Source organism: Dipodomys merriami, unplaced genomic scaffold (assembly GCF_024711535.1).
Source record: "Dipodomys merriami isolate MVZ:Mamm:240054 unplaced genomic scaffold, mDipMer1.0.p SCAF_49, whole genome shotgun sequence".
Classification (NCBI taxonomy): Eukaryota; Metazoa; Chordata; class Mammalia; order Rodentia; family Heteromyidae; genus Dipodomys; species Dipodomys merriami.
The window spans coordinates 7,235,101-7,262,500 of NW_027206057.1; the positions used below are offsets into that span (position 1 = coordinate 7,235,101).

General features: G+C 36.6%; 1 protein-coding gene across 10 annotated transcripts in view; it reads right to left on the reverse strand.

The window, feature by feature from the left end:
* Boll (boule homolog, RNA binding protein) overlaps positions 1-27,400 on the reverse strand; it is a 64,511-nt gene that overhangs the window by 33,129 nt on the left and 3,982 nt on the right. For 9 of the 10 annotated variants that reach the window (XR_011366760.1, XR_011366764.1, XR_011366763.1 and 6 more), the window contains exons 2-9: positions 27,060-27,203; positions 24,970-25,061; positions 21,741-21,795; positions 19,631-19,706; positions 14,969-15,096; positions 7,730-7,801; positions 5,719-5,766; positions 4,441-4,569 (exon numbers count right to left, since the gene is read on the reverse strand). Coding sequence is in view for 3 of the 10 variants with exons in the window: in XM_069995741.1 (XP_069851842.1) it covers positions 4,441-4,569; positions 5,719-5,766; positions 7,730-7,801; positions 14,969-15,096; positions 19,631-19,706; positions 21,741-21,795; positions 24,970-25,061; positions 27,060-27,203 (744 nt within the window). In the remaining 7 variants the exon portion in view is untranslated. The remainder of the gene's footprint in view (positions 1-4,440; positions 4,570-5,718; positions 5,767-7,729; positions 7,802-14,968; positions 15,097-19,630; positions 19,707-21,740; positions 21,796-24,969; positions 25,062-27,059; positions 27,204-27,400) is intronic. The other variant, XR_011366761.1, reaches the window with a different exon arrangement.

Here is a 27,400-nt window from a genome sequence, read left to right on the forward strand (position 1 = left end):
AATATTAATTCAAAGTGGATTAAAGACCCTAATTTAAGACCCCAAACCTTGAAAATACCACAGGAAGGACTAAACACTAGAACTTACTGGCATAAGCAGGACTTCCTGAGTGGGATTCCAGGGGCTTGGCAGTTAGGAGAATTGACAAATGAGATTACGTGAAGCTAAAAAGTTTATGCACAGGAGAGGTCATAGTTACTAAGCTAAAAAGACAGCCAACAGAATGGGAGACAAGTTATTTCCAGATATACATTTAAAAAGGATCTAAAGTCAGAATATATAAGGAGCTCAAAAAACTAAATTCTTAACGATTCAATAATCCAATTAATAAATGGGCAAAGGAGCTAAATAAACACCTCTCAGAAGTAAAACTGGACAGCACATAAATTATTATTTTTTTACATCCCTGGCTACAAAGGAAATGCAAATCAAGTAACACTGAGAGTCCATCTCACTACAATAACAAATGCTGGCAGAGATTCAGGGGAAAAGAACCCTATTACACTGTTGGTAGAATGTGAATTAGTACAACTACTATGGAAGGCACTATGGAGGCTCTTCAAAAAACTTAAAATAAGAACTGCCTTATGATTCAATGACATCATTCTTGGGCATCTATTCAAAAGACTGCAAGTCAGGATGCAATAAAGATACCTGAACAATCATTTTCATTAGTGCCACTCTTTACCATAGCTAAGCTATTGAAACAAACGAAATACTCTACAACCAAAGAATGGATCAAGAAAATGTGTGACACACACACATATACACAACATAATCTTAGTCACTTATCAGGAATAATATGTTATTTGCAGGGAAATATATGGATCTGGAAAAATACATTCTGAGTGAAGTAAGTCAAGCTTAGAGACAAACAGTGCATGTATTCTCTCGTGTCTGGAAGTTAGATCTAAAATATAAACACATGTGAAAGTACATACATGGCCATATGTACATATACATTATCAATCTGACTAAATCACAGCATATATAGGAGTAGATTTCCATTGTGTAATACTTTTGAGCAATTCACAGTTTAACAAAATGAATATACGAGGGATATGAAGGTTAAGGGGAGGGAGACAGACAAATGGAGAGATGAATAGTGGGTAATTATAATACTCAATGTGAAAATGGAATTAGGGAACTTGAGGGGATGAGTGGAGGTGGTATAGATAGGAAGGGTTGGCACTGATCAAGATGTACTGCACACATAAATTGACGCATAGAACTGAAACTTCTTTGTACAACTATTTAAAGATAATAAAAAAGAATATGGTTTAGCTGGGTGCTGGTGGCTCACACCTGTAATCCTAGCTACTCAAAAGGCTGAGATCTGGGGGCTGCAGTTCAAAGCCAGCTGGGGTAAGAAAAGTCTAAGAGTCTCTTATCTCCAGTTAACCACCAAAAAAACCCCAGGACTGGCACAAAAAAAAAAAAGAAAAAAGAAAAAAAAAGAATATGGTTTAATGTCAACAGTAGATTTGGGCTAAATATGTAATATACAAGAATGCTTAAACTTTACTCTCCTTTCCCTGAAACTGGAAAATAAGAAAAATAGTAGTATAGATTAAAAAAATTACATCATGAATTAAGAAAATATCCACTATTCCCAAATTGTAAACAATGAAGCATATCTGCCAACACTGTGAAATTTAGCCCAATTTGAGGGGAGATAAGGACTCTTAAACATCAGGATGGACAAAGATATCTCTAGAGGTCAATAAATGACCTATCTAAAGCTGGGAGCCGGTAGCTCATACCTGTAATCCAAGTTACTCAGGAGGCTGAGATACGAGGATCGAGGTTCAAAGCCAGCCAGCCAGGAAAGTCCGTGAGATTCTTATCTCCAATAAACCACTCAGAAAACTGGAAGTGGCACTGTGGCTCAAGTGGTAGAGCGCTCGCCTTGAGCTGACGAGCTGAAGGACAAGTGCCCAGGCCTACAGTTAAAGCCCTATGACCAACCAAAAAAAAAAAAAAATCTATCTAAAGAGTCACTAGAGGGGCTGGGAAGGTGGCTCAGTGGTAGAGTGCTTGCCTTGAATGCATGAGGCCCTGGGTTCAATTCCTCAGCTCCACATAAGCATAAAAAGTCAGAAGTGGTGCTGTGGCTCAAGTGGTAGAGCACTAGCCTTGAGCTGAAGAGCTGAAGGACAGCACCCAGGCCTAGAGTTCAGGCCCCACTACCCAAAAAAAAAAAAAAAAAAAAAAAAAGAGTCACTAGATACTTGAGAATAGAGGTGCATTGTATGGTCAGTCCAAAGAAAGAAGGAATATCTCCACAGGGATCCAGTTTTATATTGCTTAACATTAGCAGAGGTAGAACTGAAGAAGAAATTATGCTTATACTATTTTTGGTGTCTTCCAGTTGAGAAACACTGCCAGAGAAGCATAGTGAAAGTAAAAAGAATAGTAATGATTAATATATCCCAATACAGAAAACTAGTGATTAACAGTAATTTCACTAGGAACCAAAGTAAATCAAGCATGTGGAGAAAAGAGAATCCTTATATATTATTGGTGGGAGTGTAAGTTAGTACAGACATTTTGGAAAGCAGTATGGATATATATGTATATGATAATAAAAATATATAGTAATATATATTAATATGGATGCTCATGCTCTTTACAGCATTATTCACAACAGTAGAATACCAGAGGGAGGTAGCTCAATGGAAGACCACTTGCCTAGCAGATGCAAGGCCCTGGATGTGACCTGCAGCACTGCAAGAAAAATAAAACTTCTTGTCTGACACAGTAGCAGTGATATAAAATGAACCTTACTGTCCATCAATGGATGAATTAAATGTGGTTTTTATATATGTAAGAAAATATTATTCATGAAGCCTGGAAGCCACTGTGCTATGAAATGAACAAGATATAAAAAGATAAATGTTGCATCCTTCTTCATGTGTGGAATTTAAAAGTGATGAAGCAGAGTAATGGTGGTTGCCGTGGGACAGAGGAGGAGGAGGGGAAGATGTTGGTCAAACAATGCAGTTCAACTAGACAGGTTAAAGATATCCTGAAGATTTTGTACAGCATGTCAACTATAGTTAATTACAATGTGTTACACACCTGAAAATTACTGAAAGATCTTAAATTTTTTTTTTTGGGTCCGGTCATGGGGCCTGAACTCTGGGCCTGGGCGCTGTCCCTCAGCTCTTCAGCTCAAGGCTAGCGCACTACCACTTGAGTCATAGTACCACTTCCAGCTTTTTTTTTCTTCTGCTTCTGTGGTGCCCAGGGCCTCATGCATGCAAGGCAAGTGCTCTACCACTGAGCCACCTTCCCAGCCCCGAGAGATCTTAAATTTTATCATTTCAAATATAAGAATAACTATATGTGGTGATTTATTCAGTTGACTGTGGTAATCATTTTATATCATAAATATCTACAGTACACTTTTTTTTATTTTACTTCAGTAAAGATAGGACTACAAAGAAAATAGAAACCACAAAAAATAAACAGAAGCTGGGTGTCAGTGGTTCATTCCTGTAATTCTAGCTTCTTAAGAGGTGAGATTTGAGGATCAAGGTCTTGAAGCCACCCAGACAGACAGATCTTCAGGATTCTTATCTCCGTACCAGTAACAAGCCAGAAACAGAGGCTTGGCTAAAGTGGTGGAATACCAGCTGTGAGTGCAAAAGCCTAGTGAGAACATGAGGTCTGAATGCAAGCCCTGGTACTGGGCACAAGTAGAAACATGGTAGGGTAGGACCAAGAATCAAGGAATTCTAATAAAAGGATTGATAGTAAATATTAAGATCCAACTTATGCTATAAACTTTTCTAATATAAACATAATAAAATAATACACAAACTGGGAGGTGGGTGCTAATTACTAGTCTTGCACAACACTGATTTAAAACATACCAAGCCACATACACAGCTTCTAGTATCCAGATGGGAGGCAATTAATGATGGATCAAAGATATAAATCAAGGACTTGAATATGATATTTGTAATTTGTAGTTATGAAATAATTTTGATGTATATTTTTGAAGGAAGAATTTTTTATTTTTCGTTGGCATAATGATTATATGCTTGTAACAGGTTATTAGCAATAATACAGATTAACAGGAAAATGAGAAGGTAAAAACATTTGATAGCTTACTGTTTTCTCTTCAACTTTTTCTCAACTTAGTATATCTTATTATGTTCAAGGAGATTTTAGGAATGGTTCAGGACTGGTTAATTAAGAAGTTTAAGATAACACATTCTTTTACATAAAAGTGAGGAAGAAATATGAATAGATAAAAGAAAACATAAGTCATAATGAAAAAGGAAAAAAATGTAAAGATGAGGATGTTATAGATCCATTACTTTAATACTAAGTAGGGATGAGGATGTAGCTCAATGGTTGAGTAATTGCCTAGCATGTGCAGGTCCCTGGGTTCAATCCCCAGCACTGGAAAAAAAAAAGATGAATATATACCTCTGGAACTGAAGCTTCCATCAGAGACAGTGGAGGAGGAACACATCCACCATCTTGTGCAATTTCCACTGGCTGATAAATGACTTCAGAAGGTTGCAGGTATAAGAATGGAGTAGACGAGGCAGGAGACTAAAATGCAAAAACATATTTCGAATTCAGATATAATTGTTTTTGTTAAGCAAAATGACTTACCAACAGATGAAAAAAATATTTCATGTTTTCCTAAAATTCTTTTTCAGGGATAGCTTTATTTCAGCAATAGACTAAGAAGAACTTTGAATTTCAATTGCACAAATATTGTTAAAATAACTCACTGGTAAGTATTAAAAGCTGTACGGCTTCAGAACCCCATATATAATTCTAATATATATATATATAACCCATATATAAATTCTAATATTTGTGGATATATTACTATCACCATTAGAAATTTTAATATTGTAACCTATGGTGTTTAAATTGTGTCTACTTGCAGTTTCATGACTTCCCACAGAATTGGAAAAAGGTCACTAGGCAGTACTTTTTTTTTTTTTTTTTTGGGTCCGGTCGTGGGGCCTGAACTCTGGGCCTGGGCGCCGTCCCTCAGCTCTTCAGTTCAAGGCTAGTGCTCTACCACTTGAGCCACAGTGCCACTTCCGGCTTTTTGCTTATGTGGTGCTGAGGAATCGAACCCAGGGCCTCATGCATGCAAGGCAGGCACTCTACCACTGGGCCACCTTCCCAGCCCCTAGGCAGTACTTTTGATGGTATACTGTTTGCTATCAAAAGTTGGAAAATAGAACACAGGTTGAATGTCTCAGAAGTTTTAGATTTTAGAGTATGTTGGATTTGGGATTAGGAGGTTGGACAAGGAAAGCGTCTGCAGACAATCTAAAATCCCGATGCTTTCCAAAGACAAAACAATCTGGTATTAATCATTTTGAGTAAGTCAAATTGAGCAAAAGCTGATGTGAAGCTAGAAAAATGCTAAGTTTTAAATAACACCAAAATTAACAAAAGTAAATTTTCATGTTTATATATAGCATTCACTTATTTATGAAAGACTTTCATTTCCATGATCTTATTTTGATCCTCACAAAAATACTGGACAAAACTTACAAAGGTATAGTATCATGACATCCATTTTACAAATAAGGAAATGGGAATATAGTGATTAAACTGTTCAAGGGACCAGTTAATAAGAGCAAGGTCTCAAACTTAGTTCTCCTGACTTTAGTTTTCAGGCAGTGTCACAAGAATACAGTGAAGAAGGATTTTAAGTTACATTACTGAATTTACCTGAGGAACACCCCACTGCCATTGTCCTGGTAGACACTGTGCTGGGGCCTAAAATAATATATATTTTAAATAAGTACCATTTTATTTTTAATAAGTGAAGTAAACATTTTAGTTTTATATACAGCATAGTAATAAAACTAAAAATACAGTTTTCTCAAAGTAATTCTAATGGTAAAAAAACTCAACTATTTAACTCATCATTTCTTTTCTTTTTTGTAATGCTAAGCATTGAAGTCAGGTCTTGTGCATGATAGGGGACAGCTCTACCATTTAACTACATCTGTTCAGTCTCTGTGTTTCTCTGTCTCTCTCTGTTTCTCTGTCTCTGTCTCTTTCTCTTTCTCCTGTCCTGAAGCTTGAACTCAGGGCCTGGGCTCTTCCCTGAGACTCTCTGTGTTCAAGACTAGCATTCTACCACTTGCCACAGTGCCACTTCTGGCTTTTTCTGTTTATGTGGTACTGAGGTATTGAACCCAGGGTTTCATGCATTCTAGGCAAACATTCTACCAGTAAGCCACATTTCTAGCCCTCCTTCAATATCTCATATGAATTTATTTTAGAAGTTCAAAAAGAAGTTAAACACCAGTGACTTCTGCCTGCAATTCCTGCTACTTGGGAGGCTCGGGATTTCACTTCAAGGCCAGCCTGAGAAGAAAAGTCCGTAAGAGCCTCATATCCACAGACATGGTGGTCCATGGACATGGTGGTCCATGCCTGTGATCCCAGTAAACTATGGGGAGACTAAAACTAGGCAGACTGCAGTTCAATCAAATGCTAGGGTGGGAAGCAAGATCCTATACTATAAAAACAATCAGTGAGAAACAGGGCTGGAAGTGTGGTTCTGCTGTAGGGGGCTAGCCTAGAAAGCAGAAAGCCTGTAGTTCACACTTCATACACCAAAATTATCTGGCATTATACTTTATTTTCAATTTCCTATTAGAATTAATAAAAAGAAATGCTGGTGAATCAAAAGAGCCTGTCATATTTGGTAATAAACTGTATTACTTAATTTGATTATTAAATATAATATTAAGACATGCATATGTTAATGATAACATAAAAAGATCAGTGTGTGAACCATTGCAAAATTTCTTTTTGGTAGTGCTAGAGATTAAACCCAGGGCCTTGCTGAGCGCTGATGGCTCACACCTGTAATCCTAGCTACTTAGGAGGCTGAGATCTAAGGATGACGGTTCAAAGCCAGCCCGGGCAGGAAAGTCTGTGAGACTCTTATCTCCAATAAACCACTAGAAAACCAGAAGTGGCACTGTGGCTCAAGTGGTGGAGTGCTGGCCTTGAGCTGAAGAGTGCAGGGACAGTGCTCAAGTCCAGATTCAAGCCCTACGACGGACAAAACAAACAAACAAACAAACAAAAATAAACCCCACAAAAACCCCAGGGCCTTGTACATGAGCTATACCTCTAGACCACTAAAGACTTTCTATAGTAAATTTTATTTTATATTATTATTTTTAGCAGTACTAGGGTTTTGAATTCAAGGTTTTATATTTGCTAAGTAGGTGCTTCACCACTGGGGCCATATTCCCATATTATTATTATTATTATATTATTGTTTTATTTTTCAGATAGAGTCTCACTTTTTTTTGCCTTAGGCTGGCTCAGATCTAGATACTACAACCTACACTTCCATGTAACTGGGATTTCAGATATGTTTCACCATGTCTGGCTCATTTGTTGAGGTGAGAGTATTACTACGTTTTTCCCAGGCTGGCCTTGAACCACTATCCTCCTAACCTATGCCTCTCCGGTAATGGATTATGCTATCACACTTGCCTCATCAAATTAAAAAAAAAGAACAAACCTGACCTTTATAAAAGGAAGCAGAGTTTATTTTCTAATATAACATTGCTTACTTCTCTCATAAGAGGCTTATCAAAGCTTAACTATTTCTAATTAGTATAGTGCATAAGAAGGAACAAAAAAAATTGGTAGTTACATGGAAAAGGACTGAAAGTAGCAGACAGGATCTTAATTGTAACTTAAGATCTACCTGGTAGTGATATGCAGGTTGTTGATAAACAGGCTGAGCTACCATCACAGGAGAACTAGATATGGAACGTGACTGTAACAGAAAGAAAACAAGTTATTCTAGGCAAATACTTTAAAATAACACATTTGCTATTAAATTTATCATAAATTTTCATATAAACCCAGTCAACTTTTGGTTTATAGTTAGAAATGTTATTTTAAAGACTTCTTTTTTGGTTGGTTATAGGGCTTGAACTCAGGGCCTAGGAACTGTATCTGAGCCACTCTGTGCTCAAGGCTAGCACTCTACCACTTGAATCACAGTTCCACTTCTGGTTTTTGAGTAGTTAACTGGAGATGACAGTCTCAAAGGGACTTTTCTACCTAAGTTGGCTTTGAACTATGGTCCTTTGATATCAGCTTCCTGAGTAGCTAGGATGATAGGTGTGAGCCATTGGTGACTGGCTAAAACTCATTTTTTTTTTTTTTTTTTGGGTCTGGTCGCGGGGCCTGAACTCTGGGCCTGGGCACTGTCCCTCAGCTCTTCAGCTCAAGGCTAGCGCTCTACCACTTGAGCCACAGGGCCACTTCCAGCTTTTTTCTTTTTGCTTATGTGGTGCTGAGGAATTGAACCCAGGGCCTCAGGCATGCTAGGCAAGCGCTTTACCACTGAGCCAACTTCCCAGCCCCTCATTTTTTTTTTTTTTAGTGGTACTAGAATCTGAATGAAGTCTTGTGCTTGCTAGGCAAGTGCTATATCTTTTGAGTAATGTTCCTAGCCCTTTTTGCCTTCATTATTATTTTTTCTTTCTTTCTTTCTTTTTTTTTTTTTTTTTGGGTCCGGCCGTGGGGCCTGAACTCTGGGCTTGGGCGCTGTCCCTCAGCTCTTCAGGTCAAGGCTAGCGCTCTACCACTTGAGTCACAGCGCCACTTCCACCTTTTTTCTTTTTGCTTATGTGGTGCTGGGGAATCGAACCCAAGGCCTCAGGCATGCAAGGCAAGCGCTCTACCACTGAGCCACCTTCCCAGCCCCTCTTTTTTCTTAATATATATATTTTTATTGTAAAGATACTGTACAGAGGGATTACAGTTACATGAGCAAGGTAATGTACATTTTCTATTGAGCATTGTTATACCCTCCTTTGTTTTTCCCCTACCACTCCTCCCCCAACATTGTGAATTTCGTTTTCAACATACTGTCTTGTACATCTCATTATTATAATAGGTCATCCTGAATCCTTATTTCAGCATTTTGTTATTTTCCTTTCCCTCCCAAAATTAGAAAAATTAGAAAAATGTACAAGATGCAGGAGGACACCAGAAACAAATACAGTGACAACAGGGACTGTACCATGGGGGAAGAACATACAAAGAAACAGACAAAAAAAATCACAGAGTACATTATTAGTACATTAAAAAGAACAACAACAGACCCTTTAAAGGGTCTTTTATATGTGCTCAAAGCCTGCCTATTTATACTAGGATGACAGGCACACATCTCTGTGTCCAGTTATTGTTTGAGATGGGATTCTGTGTTTATGCCAAGCCTGGCCTTGAACTGTAATCCTCTAGAGTCAGCAAGTTGTAATTCAACTCCCAAGTAGCTAAGATTACAGATGCAAGTCACTTCAGTCAGCTTCTACATCTTATTTCTATCATTACCAACTCTATTCAAGTTTGTTTATTAAAATCATCAGGCTTTCTATTCCCATGGACTCATAAGCTGACATGCTGAATTCAAACTCTCTGTGTAACTACTTAAAATAATAACAAAGAAAATCTCAGAAGATACAGAAAATGCAGTTTCAAAGCAGGCACCAGTGGCTCTAGGATATATATAGATATCTAGATATCTAGATATAGATATAGATATATCTAGATATCTCTATATATTTAATATATAGAGATATCTATAGATATATTATTAAAGATGCTGTACAGAGGTGGTTTCTTTTCTGTAATGTTAAAATAACCACTTGAAAAGTGTCTTTAAGTTAGAAAGGTATCACCTCCAAAGATTATAAAAATATAGGTCTAAGTGACTTTAGAAAAGGCACCTGAATTTTGGGTGACAATGCCTATTTCCATCATGGAGATCAGTAACAGATAAAAGTCATGACTTTTTTCCCCCACAGATTTTTCTACTACTTAAAAGTAACATTATATATTTAATTAAAGTAAATATATTATTTATTGAATTTGGCTTTTGCTAAATTATGCTGTTCTGTTAGCAATTTGGTATTTAAAAATTCATTATCCAAAAAAACTTGTGATATATCCATGCCTGATGAAAGTACAAGTAATACTTGACTATTCAATATGATAAATACCAAAATAAAATAGTACTGCATTATTCATAAAATAAGCAGGTTATATTTCAAGATAGGTAAAAGTGGTAGCTATTAAAATTTAATTTCTAACTTCAGATTGAACTTGTCACATTCTGAAAATGAAGGAAAGTATTATGGTTTTAAACAACCAACAGATTTTAACAGGCTAACATAGTTGTACCACAGATTAATATTAGGAAATAATAATGTATTTTTTAATATGTTAAAGAAAATAACCCCATGAACATATCGGTACAGAAACATATGTTATTTGGAGGGGGATCAAAAACAGGGGGCAGGTGAATGGAGACAAGAAGGGTAGATGAATACAGTTATAATATTCGATGAACATATAGAAAAATGGAATTAGGAAACTTGAAGGAATGGGTGGCACTGGAAGTAACGGGGGAATAACAGCAGGGATGACGTTGGTCAAGGTGTGTTGGACTCATAAGCTGACATGCTGAATTCAAACTCTCTGTGTAACTACTTAAAATAATAACAAAGAAAATCTCAGAAGATACAGAAAATGCAGTTTCAAAGCAGGCACCAGTGGCTCACGCCTGTAATCCTAGCTACTCAGGAGGCTGAGCTTTGAGGATCACAGTTCAGAGCCAGCCCAGGCAGAAACGTTGTGAGCCTCTTATCTCCAATTAACCACCAGAAAACCAGAAGTGGCATGGTGGCTCAAGTAGTAAAGTGCTAGTCTTGAGCTGTAGAGCTCAGAGACAGCACCCAGGCCCAGAGTTCAAGCCCCACGACAGACCAAAAAAAAAAAAAAAAAAAGTGCAGTTTCAAAAACGTATTGCCTTTTTATGATAAAACTTAGAAAATAGAATGAATAACTTCCCTAACTGATAGAGTGTAGTAATTCTCAATCATAGGTGATACTTACTGCCTTAAAGGGAACTTCTGGAAACATTGGGAAATATTTTCAGTTGTCACAACTTTGAAGAGACTAGGGTCATTTCTAAACATTCTACAACATTCACAACAAATAGATCATCTGGTTCAAAATGGCAACATGCCAACATTGTAAAATTCTGATTCAGACCTATGTTCTCAAGCCTATGTTGTATGTGTGTGTGTTTGTGTATGTGTGTGTGAGAAAAGCCTAATGATAAATCACTGAACTTGCTACTTTTTTCAAGAACAAGGTTACAATACTATATGGCATCAATACCATAGCAGAGACACTGCCAGTGTAGTAGGGTGTAGGGAAGAGATTAAGAAAAGGATAGAAACAGAAGTACACTGAATCATAAATTATTGTCTATGTGAAACTTTGGAAAGGCTATTTAGGCATATCAATATTAAAAAATAAAAAAATTACCACACACTAGCCACAACTTACTAGGAAATATGATTAAAAAATATTCAGGTGCTAGTGGCTCTATAATTCTAGCTATACAGGAGGCTAAGATCTGAGAATGGAGGTCAGCTAGCTTGGAAAGATGAATCCTTGAGATTTTTATCTCCAAAAAGCCACAATGGGAAGCGTGGTTCCAGTGGCGGGGTACTGATTTTAAGACTTGGTATTGACACACACATGCATGCACGAATACCCACAAAATGACATCACACAAGCAACAAGAACTATACAATACTAAAAACATATTTAACAAAAGATGGAGAAAGAAAACTTTTGATGGATAGAAATAAAAGAAGAACACAATAAATTGAGTGATACATCATGTACATAGTGGTGCTGTAGCTCAAGTGGTAGAGTGCTAGCCTTGAGCTGAAGAGCTGAGGGACAGCGCTCAGGCCGAGTTCGAGCTCCATGACTGACCCCCCCCCAAAAAAAAAAGAAAAAAAAAAGAGTATTTCTTTGGAAATGGTGCTGTGGCTCAAGTGGTAGAGCGCTTGCCTTGAGCTGAAGAGCTGAGGGATAGTTTCCAAGCCCAGAATTCAAGCCCCATGCCCCCCCCCCCAAAGAAAATATCTAAATGTCCTCTTATTAATATGAATCTTTTATGCAATTCTAATAAAGCCACCAAAGGAGGTACAGATAGGATGAGTGTGGTTCAAAACTAGTCACAGCAAAATGTGAGATCTTATCTCAAGACCCAAAGTAGGGATTATAGTGCTTGCCTGTAATGTCAGCTACTTGGAAGACAGAGGTAGGAAGATTATAGTCTGAAACTGGATCTGGCAAAACGTGAAACTACCTAAAAAACAAACTAAAAAGCAAAAGTGGCTCAAGTAATAGAGTGTTGTCAGCATAAATAAATAATAAATTAATACATAAAATTAAAGATAAAGAACACAAAAACCAAAATTTAATGGACTAGCCTCAAACTAAAAGGAGATATTTATAATATACAAAATTCTATAATGAACTGAAGAAAAAAGACATCACCCTCATAGAAAAATGGACAAAGAACATGAACATGTAGAAACTGGAGTGGCTAATAATAATGATAGTAATGATATATATGTTAATATATAATGCAAATTAAAAGTAAAATCACTATATAATAATGTTGGCAAAAATGTAAAAGTCTGATCATTTTAAGGTTGCACATTAGGGAAATTAGAGCTCTCATAGATCATTGGTTAGAGTATAAACTGTTATACTGTCTAAAGATACCTGTTCAACATGTAATCAAATATGTACAGTTTATAAGGGGAATTTTCAATTCTACCAAAAATTCTGGCCTAGATTAAGGTACATATAGAGGGCATAAAATTTTCTAGTGATGCATGAGTCACAAAGAGTGCCAATTTTAGGTTCGAAACTTTATATATTTTAATTTAATCTGCCTGTGAACATGTGTGTTTACTCTGGATATTTCTTTCAAAACTCTGCTTCCATCACTACTGTTTTCCTTTGGTAAAGAAAGGCTCACTTCTCACTTATTCTGGATCTTCATCACTGAGGCATCAAACACAGAAATGCAATAAGGTAATGCCCTTAGAAATAGAGGCAAGCAAAGCAAAAAAAATAGCTAAGCTGGGCACCAGTGGCTCATGCCTGCAGTCCTAGCAACTCAGGAGGCTGAGATCTGAGGATCATGGCTCAAAGTTAGCCAGGGAATGAAAGTACCTGAGACTTTTATCTCCAATTAACCACCAAGAAGCCAGAAAGTATCTGTAGCTCAAGTGGTAGAGTGCTAACCTTGAGTAAAAATGTCAGGGACAATGCCCAGGCCCAGAATTCTAGCCCCAGGACTGGCACCAAACCAAAACAAACATAGAAACAAAAGAGCTTCTAGAATAAGCATTAAAGGGGGAGACTGATGGAAGTGGCATCACTGATTAAGATGTCTTGTATTCATAAACTGCTTTGTTGAATGACAACTCTTTTGTACAGCTATTTAAAGCTAATAAAAATAAAGCATTAAAGGTAGAATAGTACCTTATTTCATCCAGGAAGCACATCTAAATTGTTTGATAATTACAGGGATACACATTAACTCATTTGTCTAACAAGTTTCAATTTTCTAATATTAAGTTTTATTTGACTAGTTTTATTGAACTGACTAAGCTGTAGAGAAGTTGTTAAAATGAGCTAAATATATGGTTAAAAGTTTTGAGAACATATTTAAAGCGAATCTATAATAGGTATATTCCTAGAGAATTTTAAATTATGATAAATTTCAGATATAACAAAATAAGTGAACATATTTATAACTTTTTTCAAAACAGTATAGAAGAATGCCAGTAGGACCTTTGAAAACCACTGTCCCCCCAAAACTCATATAAAATCTGGGTATTTAGCTGGGCACTGGTGGCTCATATCTATAATCCTACCTATTTAGGAGGCTGAAATTTAAGGATCAAAGTTCACAGATTGGGCAGGAAAGTTCATGAGATTCTTATCTCCACTTAACCATAAGAAAACCAAAGTGGTAGAGAGCTAGCCTTGAGTGAAGAGAAACTCAGGACAGTGCCCAGGCCCTGAGTTCAAGACCCACGACCAGAAAAAAAAGAAAAGATCTGGGTATTCAGTATAACCTTTAAAACTTCCATGAATATAAAAATTGTAGTATATTCAAATGCTGAAATATTATGAAGTATTACGATGCCTAGATATATAAGAATTACCATAGTATAATCCAAAAGGATCAACATTATTTTTTTTTCAGGTTTTTTTTTGTTGTTGTTATTTTGGTTTTGATTTGTCATAGGGCCCGAACTATGGGCCTGGGCACTGTCCCTCAGCTCTTCAGCTCAAGGCTAGTGCTCTAACCACTTGAGCCACAGCGCCACTTCTGGCTTTTTTTTCTGCTTATGTGGTGCTGAGGAATGGAACCTAAGCCACTTCCAGCCTTTTCTGTGTATGTGGTACTGAGGAATTGAATCCAGGGCTTCATGCATGCAAGGCAAACACTCTACCACTAAGTTACCTTCCCAGCCGCTCAATATTATTTAATCTTAAAAATTTACACATTTGGGGCTGGGAAGGTGGCTCAGTGGTAGAGCGCTTGCCTTGCATGCATGAGGCCCTGGGTTCGATTCCTCAGCACCACATAAGCAAAAAGAAAAAAGCCAGAAGTGGCACTGTGGCTCAAGTGATAGAGCACTAGCCTTGAGCTGAAGAGCTGAGGGACAGCACCCAGTCCCAGAGTTCAGGCCCCGACCGGACCCCCCCCCCCAAAAAAAAAACAACTTATAGATTTATGTAGTATTAAAAACTAGCCAAAGCAATACTATATATTGCTTAATATATGTTTGTAGTAAAAACATAAAATGGACAGAATATTCTGATGAGGAAAAGAGTAATGAGGATAAGACACTGAAACTTGCCGTATTTTATTCTTTCCTTTCAAAAATTAAGTAACTAAAGCAAAATATTAACATGTTAAATTTGGAGAGTATGAACAAAGATGTTATGCTAGTTTTTGTTTGAAATACTTTAGAAATAAAATAAATATTTAAAAATATAAGGTAATAATAGTGTTATCCTTTAAAATGAAACTACTTACAGGCCAAGGTGGTGGAACGGAAGTTACCTCTGGAGTATGAAAATAAGCAACACCATTGTGATAAGTGTAAGGATATCCAGTTGAAGTTGTTAAATACATGGTTCCAGCAGCTGGCATTATACTAGAACCTAAAGCAAAGATTAAATAAATAATAACTGAAATGTTAAAGGCAACTTTTAAACATATTTCTCAGAATTTGGAAAAATATCTTTTTGGCGGTACTGGGATTTGAACTTGTGTACTTGATACACAGGCATTCTGATTGACTGGCCTTTTTTTTGCTTTATTTTTCAGATAAGGTTTCATAGTTTTTGTCTTGGTCTGGCCCTGTACCATGACCTGCTACTTTCTATGCAGCTAGTACCACAAGCAAACACCACATTTGGCTTGTTGCCTGGGCTGGCTTGGAACTACATGCCTGATGATCTTTGCCTTTTCAATTGCTGGGATTCCAAGCATGGACTACCTTGTCAGGCTGAAACATATTTATCTTAACATACCTACATAGCTACAGTAAAATATCACAGCACTAGCAGGGCACTGGTGGCTCACTCCTGTAGTCCTAGCAACTCAGGAGGCTGAGATCCGAGGATCGCGGTTCAAAGCCAGCCCGGGCAAGAAAATCCGTGAGACTCTTATTTCCAATAAACCACCAGAAAACCGAAAGTGGTGCTGTGGCTCAAGTGGTAGAGTGCTGGCCTTGAGCTGAAGAGTGCAGGGACAGTGCCCAAGCCCAGAGTTCAAACTCCACAACCAACCAAAAAAAAAAAAAAATCACAGCATTTATTTTTTTGCTGGTCCTAGGGCCTGAACCATAGCCTGGGTGCTGTTCTTAAGCTTTTTGGCTAAAGACTAGTACTATACCATTTGAAATACAGCTCTCCTTCCTTTTTTTTTATGCTTAGAGTCTCACAGAGTTTCCTGTCTAGGTTGGCTTCAAATTCTGACTCTCAGATCCCAGCCTCCTGAGCAGTTAAGATTATAGGTGTGAATCACTGGTGCCCTGCTAAATGTCACAATATGTAAAGGAAACCTCCTAGGTTAAAGACTTTTTTTGTGTGTGTCAGTCATGGGGCCGAATTCTGGGCCTGGGCGCTGTCTCTGAGCTCTTCAACTCAAGGCAAGCACTCTACCATTTGAACCACAGCACCACTTCTGGCTTTTTCTGCTTAAGTGGTACTGATGAATTGAACCCATTCATGCAGGCAAGCACTCTACCACTGAGCCATCTTCCCAGACCAAAATGCTTTATTTAATCTTTTTGTTGTTGTTGTTGTTGTTGGTCATGGGGCTTGAACTCTGGGCTTGGGTGCTGTCCCACAGATCTTCAGCTCAAGGCTAGTGCCCTAACCACTTGAGCCACAGTGTCACTTCATAAAGAATTCTTTGCAGTATGTATTTTTAAACTCTTTACCTCATGGTGATTCAAGTCTAATAAAATATATTAAAACCTGCTGGTTCCAGTGGCTCAGACCTGTAATCCTAGCAACTCAGGTTTTAGTCAGCTTGGACAGGAAAGTCCATGAGACTATTCATCTCCAATTAACCATCAAAAAGCTGGGAAGCAGGGCTATGGCTCTCGTGGTAGAGTGCTAACCTTGAGCAAAAAATGCAGGGACAGCACCTAGGCCCTGAGTTCAGGCCCAGGACGCACACGCGCATGCATGTGCGCCCTGGCCCTGAGTTCAGGCCCAGGATGCACACGCGCATGCATGTGCACACACACACACAGACACACACACACACACACACCCCTCCAATTCAAATATTAATGTTAGTATAATGAAACAAAGAACTTATTAGTTTATTATCAGCTAAGTAATCATTTTTACAATCATAAATTACATATAATTTAGTTACCTGAATACTACAGATAAGGTAGTAAAATTGATAGGTCTTATCTAGACCTGTTAGTAAGTATTCAAAGATGACAGAGGTAGTGAAGTTGGAGAGGATTCTACTGCCCTGAAGACATTTTGGTGTCCCCCTAATTCTTCAAGTTTACTGTCATTGAGCACTTACTCCTGTTATGACCCTTGTATGTCTGTTCCCCCTCTGTTACAAGTGCTGCTACTGCAAACATGATGACAAGTCTTCATAGGGCTAGTCTAGGGTCCCCAACTCACTTTTTTAGGCCAGATTGTATAAAAACAAAGCAACACAGACAAAGTAAAAAACAAAGACGAAACAAAAAACAGGCTGTCCAACCTAAAAGACAAACAAAAGTACACACACAGGCACACATACATTTTATCATGGGAGATTTTAAAAGTTATAGGAGTTAGATTAATTTAAGTACTTCCCCAGAAAGATTGTGCAAATTAGTAAAACTAGGATCTTGCAAACACATTTTTGACCTTACTGGCCTCAAATTGCAATCCTCCCAATTCCTGGTTTCTGTGATTTTTTTCAAGTTAATTACCTTTTGTCTCTTTGTTCATCTTTCTGTTGGTGCAGGTGGTAATGCTTCAACTCACTATATCTTCTCAAATTTAAAATACTTTAGAATCACTTAGTTTATTCATATACAAATTCCAGATATGTATCTCCAGAGATTGTGATTTAGTAAGTCTGATATAGGATTGGAACTAAGAAATGAACAGCTGCCAGGTGAACTGATGCTGTCTGCAAAACACACTTTAAGTAGGATGATCCTACCATTAACTAGCATTACCACCTCTCAGCTTTTATGCTTCCACTGTATTTGCTCTACTATTTATTTTAGTAGCTTTTAACTACATACTTTTGAGACTCTGATAAAAGCCACAGACCTTTTTTTCTCAAACATACATGGGGTAAAGGAATTTAATGGTTCAATTTGTTAAAAGTATGTATGAATCTATGGGATTATCACAATGAAGTTCTCCCCATATGATTAATGTGTATTAATTAAAAATAAAACTAAGATAAAGAAAAATATACAATTAAACCTAATTATATGTGCAGTTTAGGAGGGTCATGAGTTCCTCCCAAAGATCATCAATAAACTATAGTTTATCTGTTAAATAAAATTTTAGGGTATATTATAGGATATTGAACTAGGCTCTGTGACTATAGCAAAAAAAATTGGACCTCTTCATAGAAATTAGGTTCTGATAGGGAAGATATTTATTAGCTAGCTATATAATTGATTTATTAAAATTCGGATTAACCATATGGAAGTAGTACAGGGAACATAAGTCACTATACTGTAGATTTACAACATTATGTAGCCATACTTATTTCTCTCTATAAGATCTCTGAAGCATTTGTGAGGAAATGATTGCTGAGAAGTAGAGATGTTCTAGAACTGAGAAGGTGAAATGGCTGAAGAACAAAAAGGAAAGGGACGAGCAAGTTAAAACAAGCTGAGGAAAAAGATGTAAAATGTGTACTTCTGAAAGATACTTGTGAATGATGAATGGGATTCAAAAGAGATCAGTTATGAGGGTGTTCCAGTAATCAAGCCCAGCAGGGTAAAACTGGGACAAGGGTGCTGTTAATGAGAATGGAAGGAAGTGATAGATTTGAGAAAAATTAAGAACTTTGTGTTTTTGAAATTTTTTTGTTTGTGTGTGTAGCACAGGGGAATGAATTAAAGGCTTTGTGCTTGGTAGACAAGTATTCTTCCACTTGAGTTCTGCCCTTATCCAGTTTTTCTTTAGCTATTTTTCCTGAAAGGGTCTCTTTTGCCCATGGCTGGCTTTGGAACATTATCATTCTGCTTTTGCCTCCTTTATAGCTGGGACTGTAGCAGTGAATCATTACACTTGACTTGTTCTTAGGCATAGGGTCTAAGTTTTTGGCCAAGCTGGCTTTGAGTTGATTCTCATTTCTCCTCCTAAGTAGCTTGGATTACAGTATGGGCCAATGCACCTGTGAATGTATATTTTAATACCTATTTATCTTTTTGGAAAAATTTAAAACAGCCGTGGAGTCAATAGTGTTAATTTGAAAGTGAATACTATTTCTCACCTGTTACCTAAGTTCCTATACTTTCAAAGCTGAAATGTAAGTAGTTGTATCAGACAAGAGAAGGCATATGCTGATGTAGATGGCTTCAGAGAATGAATTTTGTACAAACAATTGCTTTCAGGAAGTACTTTTATAGCCAAATAATGTATTACATAACAGAATGAAAATTATGCATGGTGTTTTTGCATAAATGATGAAAAATTTGCAATTCTAGTGTATATCGGTTTAGTATACACTGGTCAAGATTAGTTTTGGTCTACTATTGAAAAGTATTTTAGAAAAAGTGACTTTGTCTTTCAAAGACTGTATTTTCTATAAATCTGATGCTAATAATACTACTTGAATTATTGTGAAATTTTCACCAAATAAATGAAAATCTATAATACTGATTCTTGTAATGAGTAGTTCTGAAAAATATTTATTAATTTGAAGGCATTCAGCATAAAAGACTACATCTCATAACTTAACATATACTAATAATAGTAATCTTAAAATGTTCAGGATTCTGCCATTTTTAGTACATTATTTTTGTGTATTTTTCCCTAGTTAAGAAACTAAGACATATTCATTTTTGGGTGAAAAATACTGATTTCATTATCGACTTTACAATGAAAGAAACATGATATTTTAATGTCTCTGAAAGTCCAATATTTCATATAATATTCAGATTAGCAAACATTGAAAAATATATTAGCTCTCAATACATACGAGGAATCCCTACTTGTTGTTTTCTTATTGCTGGACCAATGTTCAATTTCTTATCCTTATAATTAAGTTTCTCAGCCTAAAATAAAGGAAAATTACTTTATTATTTTGGCACTGTAATTTACAAGCCCAATAAAATTAGTGAGAAATAAATTCAAACTACTGTCTGTGAAAAGAGCAGGATATAGTAGAAATGGTACTTTGTAGATGTGAATAAACTGTATCTTAATACTGGTTCCAATGTACTGAGCCTAACATCTCATTTATAATATGGTCAATCCTCATTATGTGTTCTTTCTGTGTTTGTGAATTTGTCTATTCACTGAAATTTATTTGTAGCCCTCACATAAATACTTGGGGCCATTCTTAGTTTTAGTGGAACTACAGAGAGTAGTAAAAAGGTTGAGTGGAATGACACACTGGTTCCCAACTGAGGTCAAACTAGGTGCTACTTTTTGTTTCAGCTGTTGTATTGTAAACAAATGCCTTTTCTATATTCTACTTGGTACCACAATTTATCACTTCTTTTGTTTTTGTTTTTGTTAGTGTTTTGTAATTCAAAATGGCTCCCAAGTATAGTGGTGAAGTGCAGATTAGTGTTCCTGAGCACAAGAAGAGAAAGTCATATGCCTTATAAAGAAATGTATATTAGATATTAATTCAGGCATACATTATAATGCTGCTGGCCATGAATTCAATGTTAATGAATCAACAATCTATTAAATGTGGTATCTGTTTTGGTTTGAATATGAAGTGTTCCCTCTAAAAGGCTCATGAGTTAAATGCTTGGTCCTTAGCTGCTGGATCCAACCAATCGTTGGATCATGAGGGCTCTGACTTAATGGGTTAATCCACTGATGCGCTCAAAATCTGATGGCACTACTGGCAGGTAATGAAAACTTTTGGAGGTGGAACCTACTTGTAGGAAGCTGGTTTCTGTGAGCAAGTTTTGGGGGGCTGTATCTTACTTATTCTGGGACTCTTATTCCCTCTGTGCTTTCAGGTCACCATCAGATGAATAGTTTCTTCTGGTACATGCTACCACTGCAGAATGTTCTGCCTCACTAAAGGGCCACAGCAAAGGGCCCAAGTGATCATGGACTGAAACCTCTGAAACCAAGGGCCAAAATAAATTCTTTCTTTTGTTTTTCTCAGGTATCAGCAAGTGAAACAAAGTATTTGTGAAGACTATCACAGTGTCTTTAAATGAAACACACATCAAAATTATGCCCTGGTTTGTTGATCAGTTGGTGGTGATGTGGTTACCAGCAGTTCTTAGCTACCTTACTTTTTGATTTTTCCTTAGAGAGAGTAGCATGTCAGTTTTGTTAATTGAAGGCTCATGATGCCTTTACAGGCATGACTATTCTAAGTAACAAGAACTGACTAGGCCTCACACTAGCTTGGCTTGCTTGCCTTGCTGATGTTCTATTATTTGAGCTATGTCTCTAGCCTGATTTGCTGGTTATTTTGGTGATTAAGTCTCATACTTTTCTGCCCAGGCTGGGTTTAAATTATGATCCCTTGAATCTGTTTCCAGAGTAACTAGGATTACTGGTGTGAGGTAATAGTGCTTGACTAGACTCTCTCTGATATTAATACATGTATTTCAAACTGTACTTTTTATAAAAAATTAAATGTTATACTTACCATAACTTGAAATTATAATGAATTATGAGCTATAGACTTTTTCTAATTTAGACGTTTTAATCTACTAATCTATATTTTTTCTACTAATTTAAGTAAGTTTAAAATTTCTACTTAATGTTTTTTTTGTAGGAGAAAAGTAATTTCAGATAATAAATCTTACTCTGGGAACCTATATTTGTAGTATATTTTAGAAATTAAAAACATTAACACTTCACAAAAATATACCTTTAGGTTATAAGTTTAAGCAAATAAAGTGAAAATTTTTAACAGGTTTTTAAATCATACTCGTCTAAACGATCTGAAATTTGTTGTGTAGATGGTTACTTGGAAACCACTACTAATCTTATGACACATATTCTAAAATATTTTAGCAACTGATCATTGTAATTTATTATTAAGCACCTTAAGAATTAGCTTCAGAGAAAGAAACTGTAAAATTGAAATTAAATGCCAAAAACCTTACCTCTTGTAAAATTTTTTGTGCATCTTCTTGGGTTTCAAAAGTGACAAAACCATACCTAAACAAACGCATTTATTATTATTAATCATTTTCTTAGAACACTGCATTCATTTTATTATTTTTTCTGTTTATGAGGTGCTGAGGAATCAAACCCAAGGCCTCATGCATGCAAGACAAGCACTCTACCTGAGCCACCTTCCTCGCCCTTCATTTTATATTATTTGTAGTGCTGGGAACAAAACCCAGATCCTCATGTATGCAAATCAAGTGCTTTACCACTGAGTTACAAACCCTAGTAATATATCAATTATTATCATTAAAAAAATGGTCCACTCTACAAAAATAACTAAAAAAGTAACCCAGAGGTTTTTTTTTTTTTTTTTTTTTTTTTTCTCGTGGAGCTGGGGATCAAATACAGTGCCTCATGCATGCTGGGAAGGCACTTTACTTCTGAGAACCTCTCAAGCCTATAATTTTTATTTTTTGACATATATATATATATGTATGTATGTGTATATATGTATATATATATATGTGTGTACACACATATATATGCTTGTGTTTGAACTCAGGGTCTTGAGCTTGCACTCTACTTTTGAGTCATGCCTCTAGTCCTTGAATTTTGTAATTTCCTTTTAAAGCAAGAGAAATGTGGTTTAGGAATTACTTTTTAAACCATCTTTAAAAATTAATAATTTCAACACAATATTTTTTGTATTGGTAAAGAATTGTACAAATATATTACTCAATTATAGTTAACACATTTATACTAGCAATATAATTAGTACAATTTTCAAACTGTCAATAAAAATGTATTCACATTTTATAGATTTTATATCTGCTTTTAATATATGATTGCTATTTTCAAATACAGATATGCCTAGATTCCCAGGCATTTAGAAGGCCAGAGGCAGGAGGATTACATAAGGTCAGCTATATAAGGAGATTCTGCTGAAAAAACCAAGTCACATTAAAAAATATACAAAGATACAAATTCTTGATGAGAAAAAGAAACAAAAAATGTTTATCAAACAAACAAGTTCTAGATAGCAAATGTAAGTTCTGTTAGATAACTCAGCAATATTCTTTTTATTAAATATCTTGTGTAGTTTTTCAGTTGATAATTAGGGTATCAAAAATTTTCTTTTTTTGTGTGTATGTCAACTTTGACATTTTGAACTCAAGCCTTTAACACTTGAACCACACTTCCAGCTTCTATCTGCCTTGATTATTTTTGAAGTAGGGTTATACTTTATGCCCAGGCTGGACTGGGGTGAGCTCCTCATACCTGTGCTTCTGCATGCTGCCTGGTATGACAGGATGCACCCTTGGTATAAGTTATTGTGCCTCCCCTGGGTAACAGCTGTATGCCACCTCACCTGCACCTCACCTGCCCAGCCACTACATGAGATGGAGGTGGCAAACTTTAGATTTCTACCTCCCAAGTAGCTAGCAATAAAGGCTCCAGCTACTTTGTTAGGCAAAGGTTTTGCTTTTTGCTTGACCTCAGACTATTTCCTATCGATAGCATCCTGTATAGCTGGTCACAGACATGTGCCAACCATGCCCAACTTATTGCTTGAAATGAGGATTTTGCCTGGGCTGGGCTCAAACTGAGTATCTCTAGTGTCTGATCTGAATATTTTCTTTAAGTTTTGTGTGTGTGGTGATAGAGATTAGAACCAAGGGCTCTACCCCTGGGTTACATCCCCAGCCCAATTTTTATTTTTTTCAGCAAACAAATTTCTCTTTATCTATTTGGCCAGTTTGTCTTAATATTGTTTGGTAGCCCAAGGCAATATTTTATTCTTATAAAAATGGCTTCTCTGTAGAAAATAGCTCTTCTAGGGTACCAGGGTTTCATATATTTTCTATGACTGTTTTCGATCTACTTCACTGGTCTTTTATTTAATCCTATAAATATGTCTCATTTCTCTTTGAATAAAGCACAGTCCTTCACAGATCTCTACTGCCTCATCTATGTTTCCTTTGTAATAGAATTCCTTAAGTGAATGCACTTTGCAAACTACTTTTTTCTTCTCTGAAATGGCTTTTATATACACAGTTCTCTCATTTCCAGACATAGTCTACTGCTTTCTTCTTAATTTTATTCTTCTAGATTTGATAGTTAAAAATAATTCTTAATAAGAATGGCATATCTCAGTTAACAATCTGCAGATATGTATCAGGGTCAACTGTTTTAAAATAAAGCTTTCTACAGTCTAAAGCAAGGATGTGATTCCAAATGTATCTGGTACTTAAGATTTTGCTTACCAAAAGTAACTAGTACTTCAGTTTTTTGCTTCCTTAGCCAAAGGAATATATTAATCTCAATCTGAAATGCTTGCTGTCTTACACTTAGTGGCCCTCTGAGCCAGACCAAGAATAGGTTCCTAACATTTTAAGGAATATTATAGTGCACCATCACATCACACCAAAATACACACACACACACATACACCCCCCCCCCACATACCACACCCACCCACCCACCCTCCCCCCACACAAAATAGGGTATCAAAATATAGAGAAAATGGAGCTGAGAATGTGGCTTAGTGGTAGATTGCTTGCCTAGCATACATGAGGTTCTGGATTCAATTCCTCAGTACCACATAAACAAAAAAATAAAGTATATTAAAAATTTAGAGGAAAAAAAAAGAAGGCATAAGTCAGGCGCCGGTGGCTCCCACTTGTAATCTTCATTACTCAGGAGGCTGAAATCTGAGGATTGTGGCTCAAAGCTAGCTAGGGCACAAAAGTCCCCGAGATTCTTTTTTTTTGGGGGGGGGGTCTGGTCATGGGACCTGAACTCTGGGTCTGGGCGCTGTCCCTCAGCTCTTCAGCTCAAGGCTAATGCTCTACGACTTGAGCCACAGCGTCACTTCCGGCTTTTTTCTGCTTATGTGGTACTGAGGAATCGAACCCAGGGCCTCATGCATGCAAGGTAAGCGCTCTACCACTGAGCCACCTTCCCAGCCCCCGAGATTCCTATCTTCAATTAATCACCAAAAAAGCTGGAAATGGAGCTGTGGCTTAAGTAGTAGCGCATCACAAAAGCTCAAGGACAGCAGCTAGGCCCTGAGTTCAAGCCCTAGAAACCAGAACAAAAAAAAGGAGGGCACACAACTATTTTAAATAAAAACCCCAGAGCAAATCAGCATATAAAATCTAATCTAGCAATCCAACAAAAATGCAATTGTTAATTCTCTACACATTCTATAACGGTACTAACCCTTTGGACACTCCAGCTCTGTCATTTACAATCTTCACTTCTTTTACAGACCCATATTGGGAAAAAAATTTTCTCAAGTCATTTTCATTCGTCTAATGACATAGAAAGAAAACATTAAGAAACATTTTTATATTTGTAAAAGATGAAACAACTCTTGTTTTAGAGACAGAAAAACTTATAACTGGGGGGTGGGGGAGGATGAGCAGGGAGGATTGGGTGGGGGGCCGGGGGGAGGATGGGAAGGGATGGGAAGGGGAAACAAAGGAGGAGGCTATAATGCTTGATAAGAAATGTACTCATTATCTTGCCATGTAATTGTAACCCCTCTGTACAGTATTTTCACAATAAAAAAAAGGTAATGTAAAAAAAAAGAAAAAGTTCTATGTAAGTATGAATAATAATATGGTTGAACAATGCCTCTCATTAAAATAGTGCATAAAATCATTAAATACTAAAAATCTATATACTTTGTTTTATGCAGTAGCTATGTTTTAAAATTATCATATAACCATTAAAACACTAACTTGTCCTAAAACTATGAAGATCACTATATAACAGAATCTTATTTTGGCAAGTAAGTTAAGTGTAACATTTTTCTTAAGAAAAAAGTAATTTTCAAAAAATTGTGACAGACTGATCACACAGAAATAATGAGCTATACGTTTTTGTTTTGTTTTGTTTTGTTTTTGGCTGGTCACGGGGCTTGAACTCTGGGTCTGGGTACTTCCCTCAGCTCTTCAGCTCAAGGCGAGCACTCTACTACTTGAGCCACAGCACCACTTCCAGTTTTCTGGTGGCTTATTGGAAATAAGAGTGTCACGGACTTTCCTGCCCTGGGCTGGCTTTGAACTGAGATCCACAGACCTCATCTTCCTTAGTAGTTAGGATTATAGGCATGAGCTACTGGCTCCCAATGAGCTATATATATTATATTTAGTAATATAATATATTACATTTAATAGCACGGTGATTTTTTTCCTTAAAAAAGATCTCGACTGGGCACTGTTACTCATGCCTGAAATTCTAGCTACTCAGGAGGCTGAGATCTGAGAATTATAGTTTGAAGCCAGCTCAATTTCTTTTTTTTTTTTTTTGGGTCCGGTCGTGGGGCCTGAACTCTGGGCCTGGGCGCTGTCCCTCAGCTCTTCAGCTCAAGGCTAGCGCTCTACCACTTGAGCCATAGCGCCACTTCTGGCTTTTTTCTTTTTGCTTATGTGGTGCTGAGGAATCGAACCCAGGGCCTCAGGCATGCAAGGCAAGCGTTCTACCACTGAGCCACCTTCCCAGCCCCCCAGTTCAAATTCTTATCTCTATGTAACCACTAACATGTTGGAAGTAAAGCTGTGGCTCAAGTGGTAGGGTTATAGTTTTGAGTAAAAAGCTCATGGACAGCACCCAGGCCCTGAGTTCAAGCCCCAGGACTGGAACAAAACAACAAAAACAAAAAAGACATCTCTCCATGTGAGTTCTAATACGTATTGTGAAATACACCTATTTGGAATTAAGTCTATTTGAGTTTAAATATCCATGAAAGCATGTAATGTCTGATTACTTAATCAAGTATATTTTATTCAGATATTTTATTCTTACAACAGAGACCTTCTTTGGTGACCAAATTCTACATTCTATCATAGAAAATTATTTGCTCAGATGAAAGTTTCAGAGGTTGCTCAGGAACCTGAGATGAAGATTAGGGTTTGAACAGGACTAAGCTCAAGAAATGGTCTTCTTTTGAAAATCATAGTAGCTCATTATTTGGGTGACTGGAGTATTACACAAAAAGTATACTTAGTGTGAAATGGTGACAAAAAATATGGACATTTGAGTAAAAAAAGTAGGATTCTAGTCTCATTTAACCATTGAGTAGCTAGGAGAATAGAATAAATTAATGAGCCTCAGTTTCCTTGTATGTGAAACTATACAACTATACATGTTTAATTTAACTTATGTAACTGTTGAAAAGATTCTTTATATTAAGACAATTGGATACTTAACAATATACAAATATATTTTATAGTTGCACAAGGAAATAATTTCTAAGAAATGAAATAACTTCCAATGTATACTATGGTACATCCATAAACTGATACCTTAAAGTCAATTCCTCCTACAAAGATGCGATTAGGGATCACAGTTCCATATCTTGGGGCACTTGTTGGGTTATTCAAAGGCACAGGTGACACAGGATTAGGGGATGGAGACAATGAATCTGTTTGCGTCTGATTTGATGTTTGCTGTAAAATAAAATTCTTTTAAAATTTATAACAGGCTTAAAAAAAGATGAGTCATTTAGGTAAAATACAGTCTCTCAGAGATTTGACTAATATGACAATTATAGTTTATTGTGACAATTATTATAGCTTATTATTAGAACTAATAACTTGGAGGCAACAAAATAAAAAGAAAACACAAGCTAACCCTACAATACAGA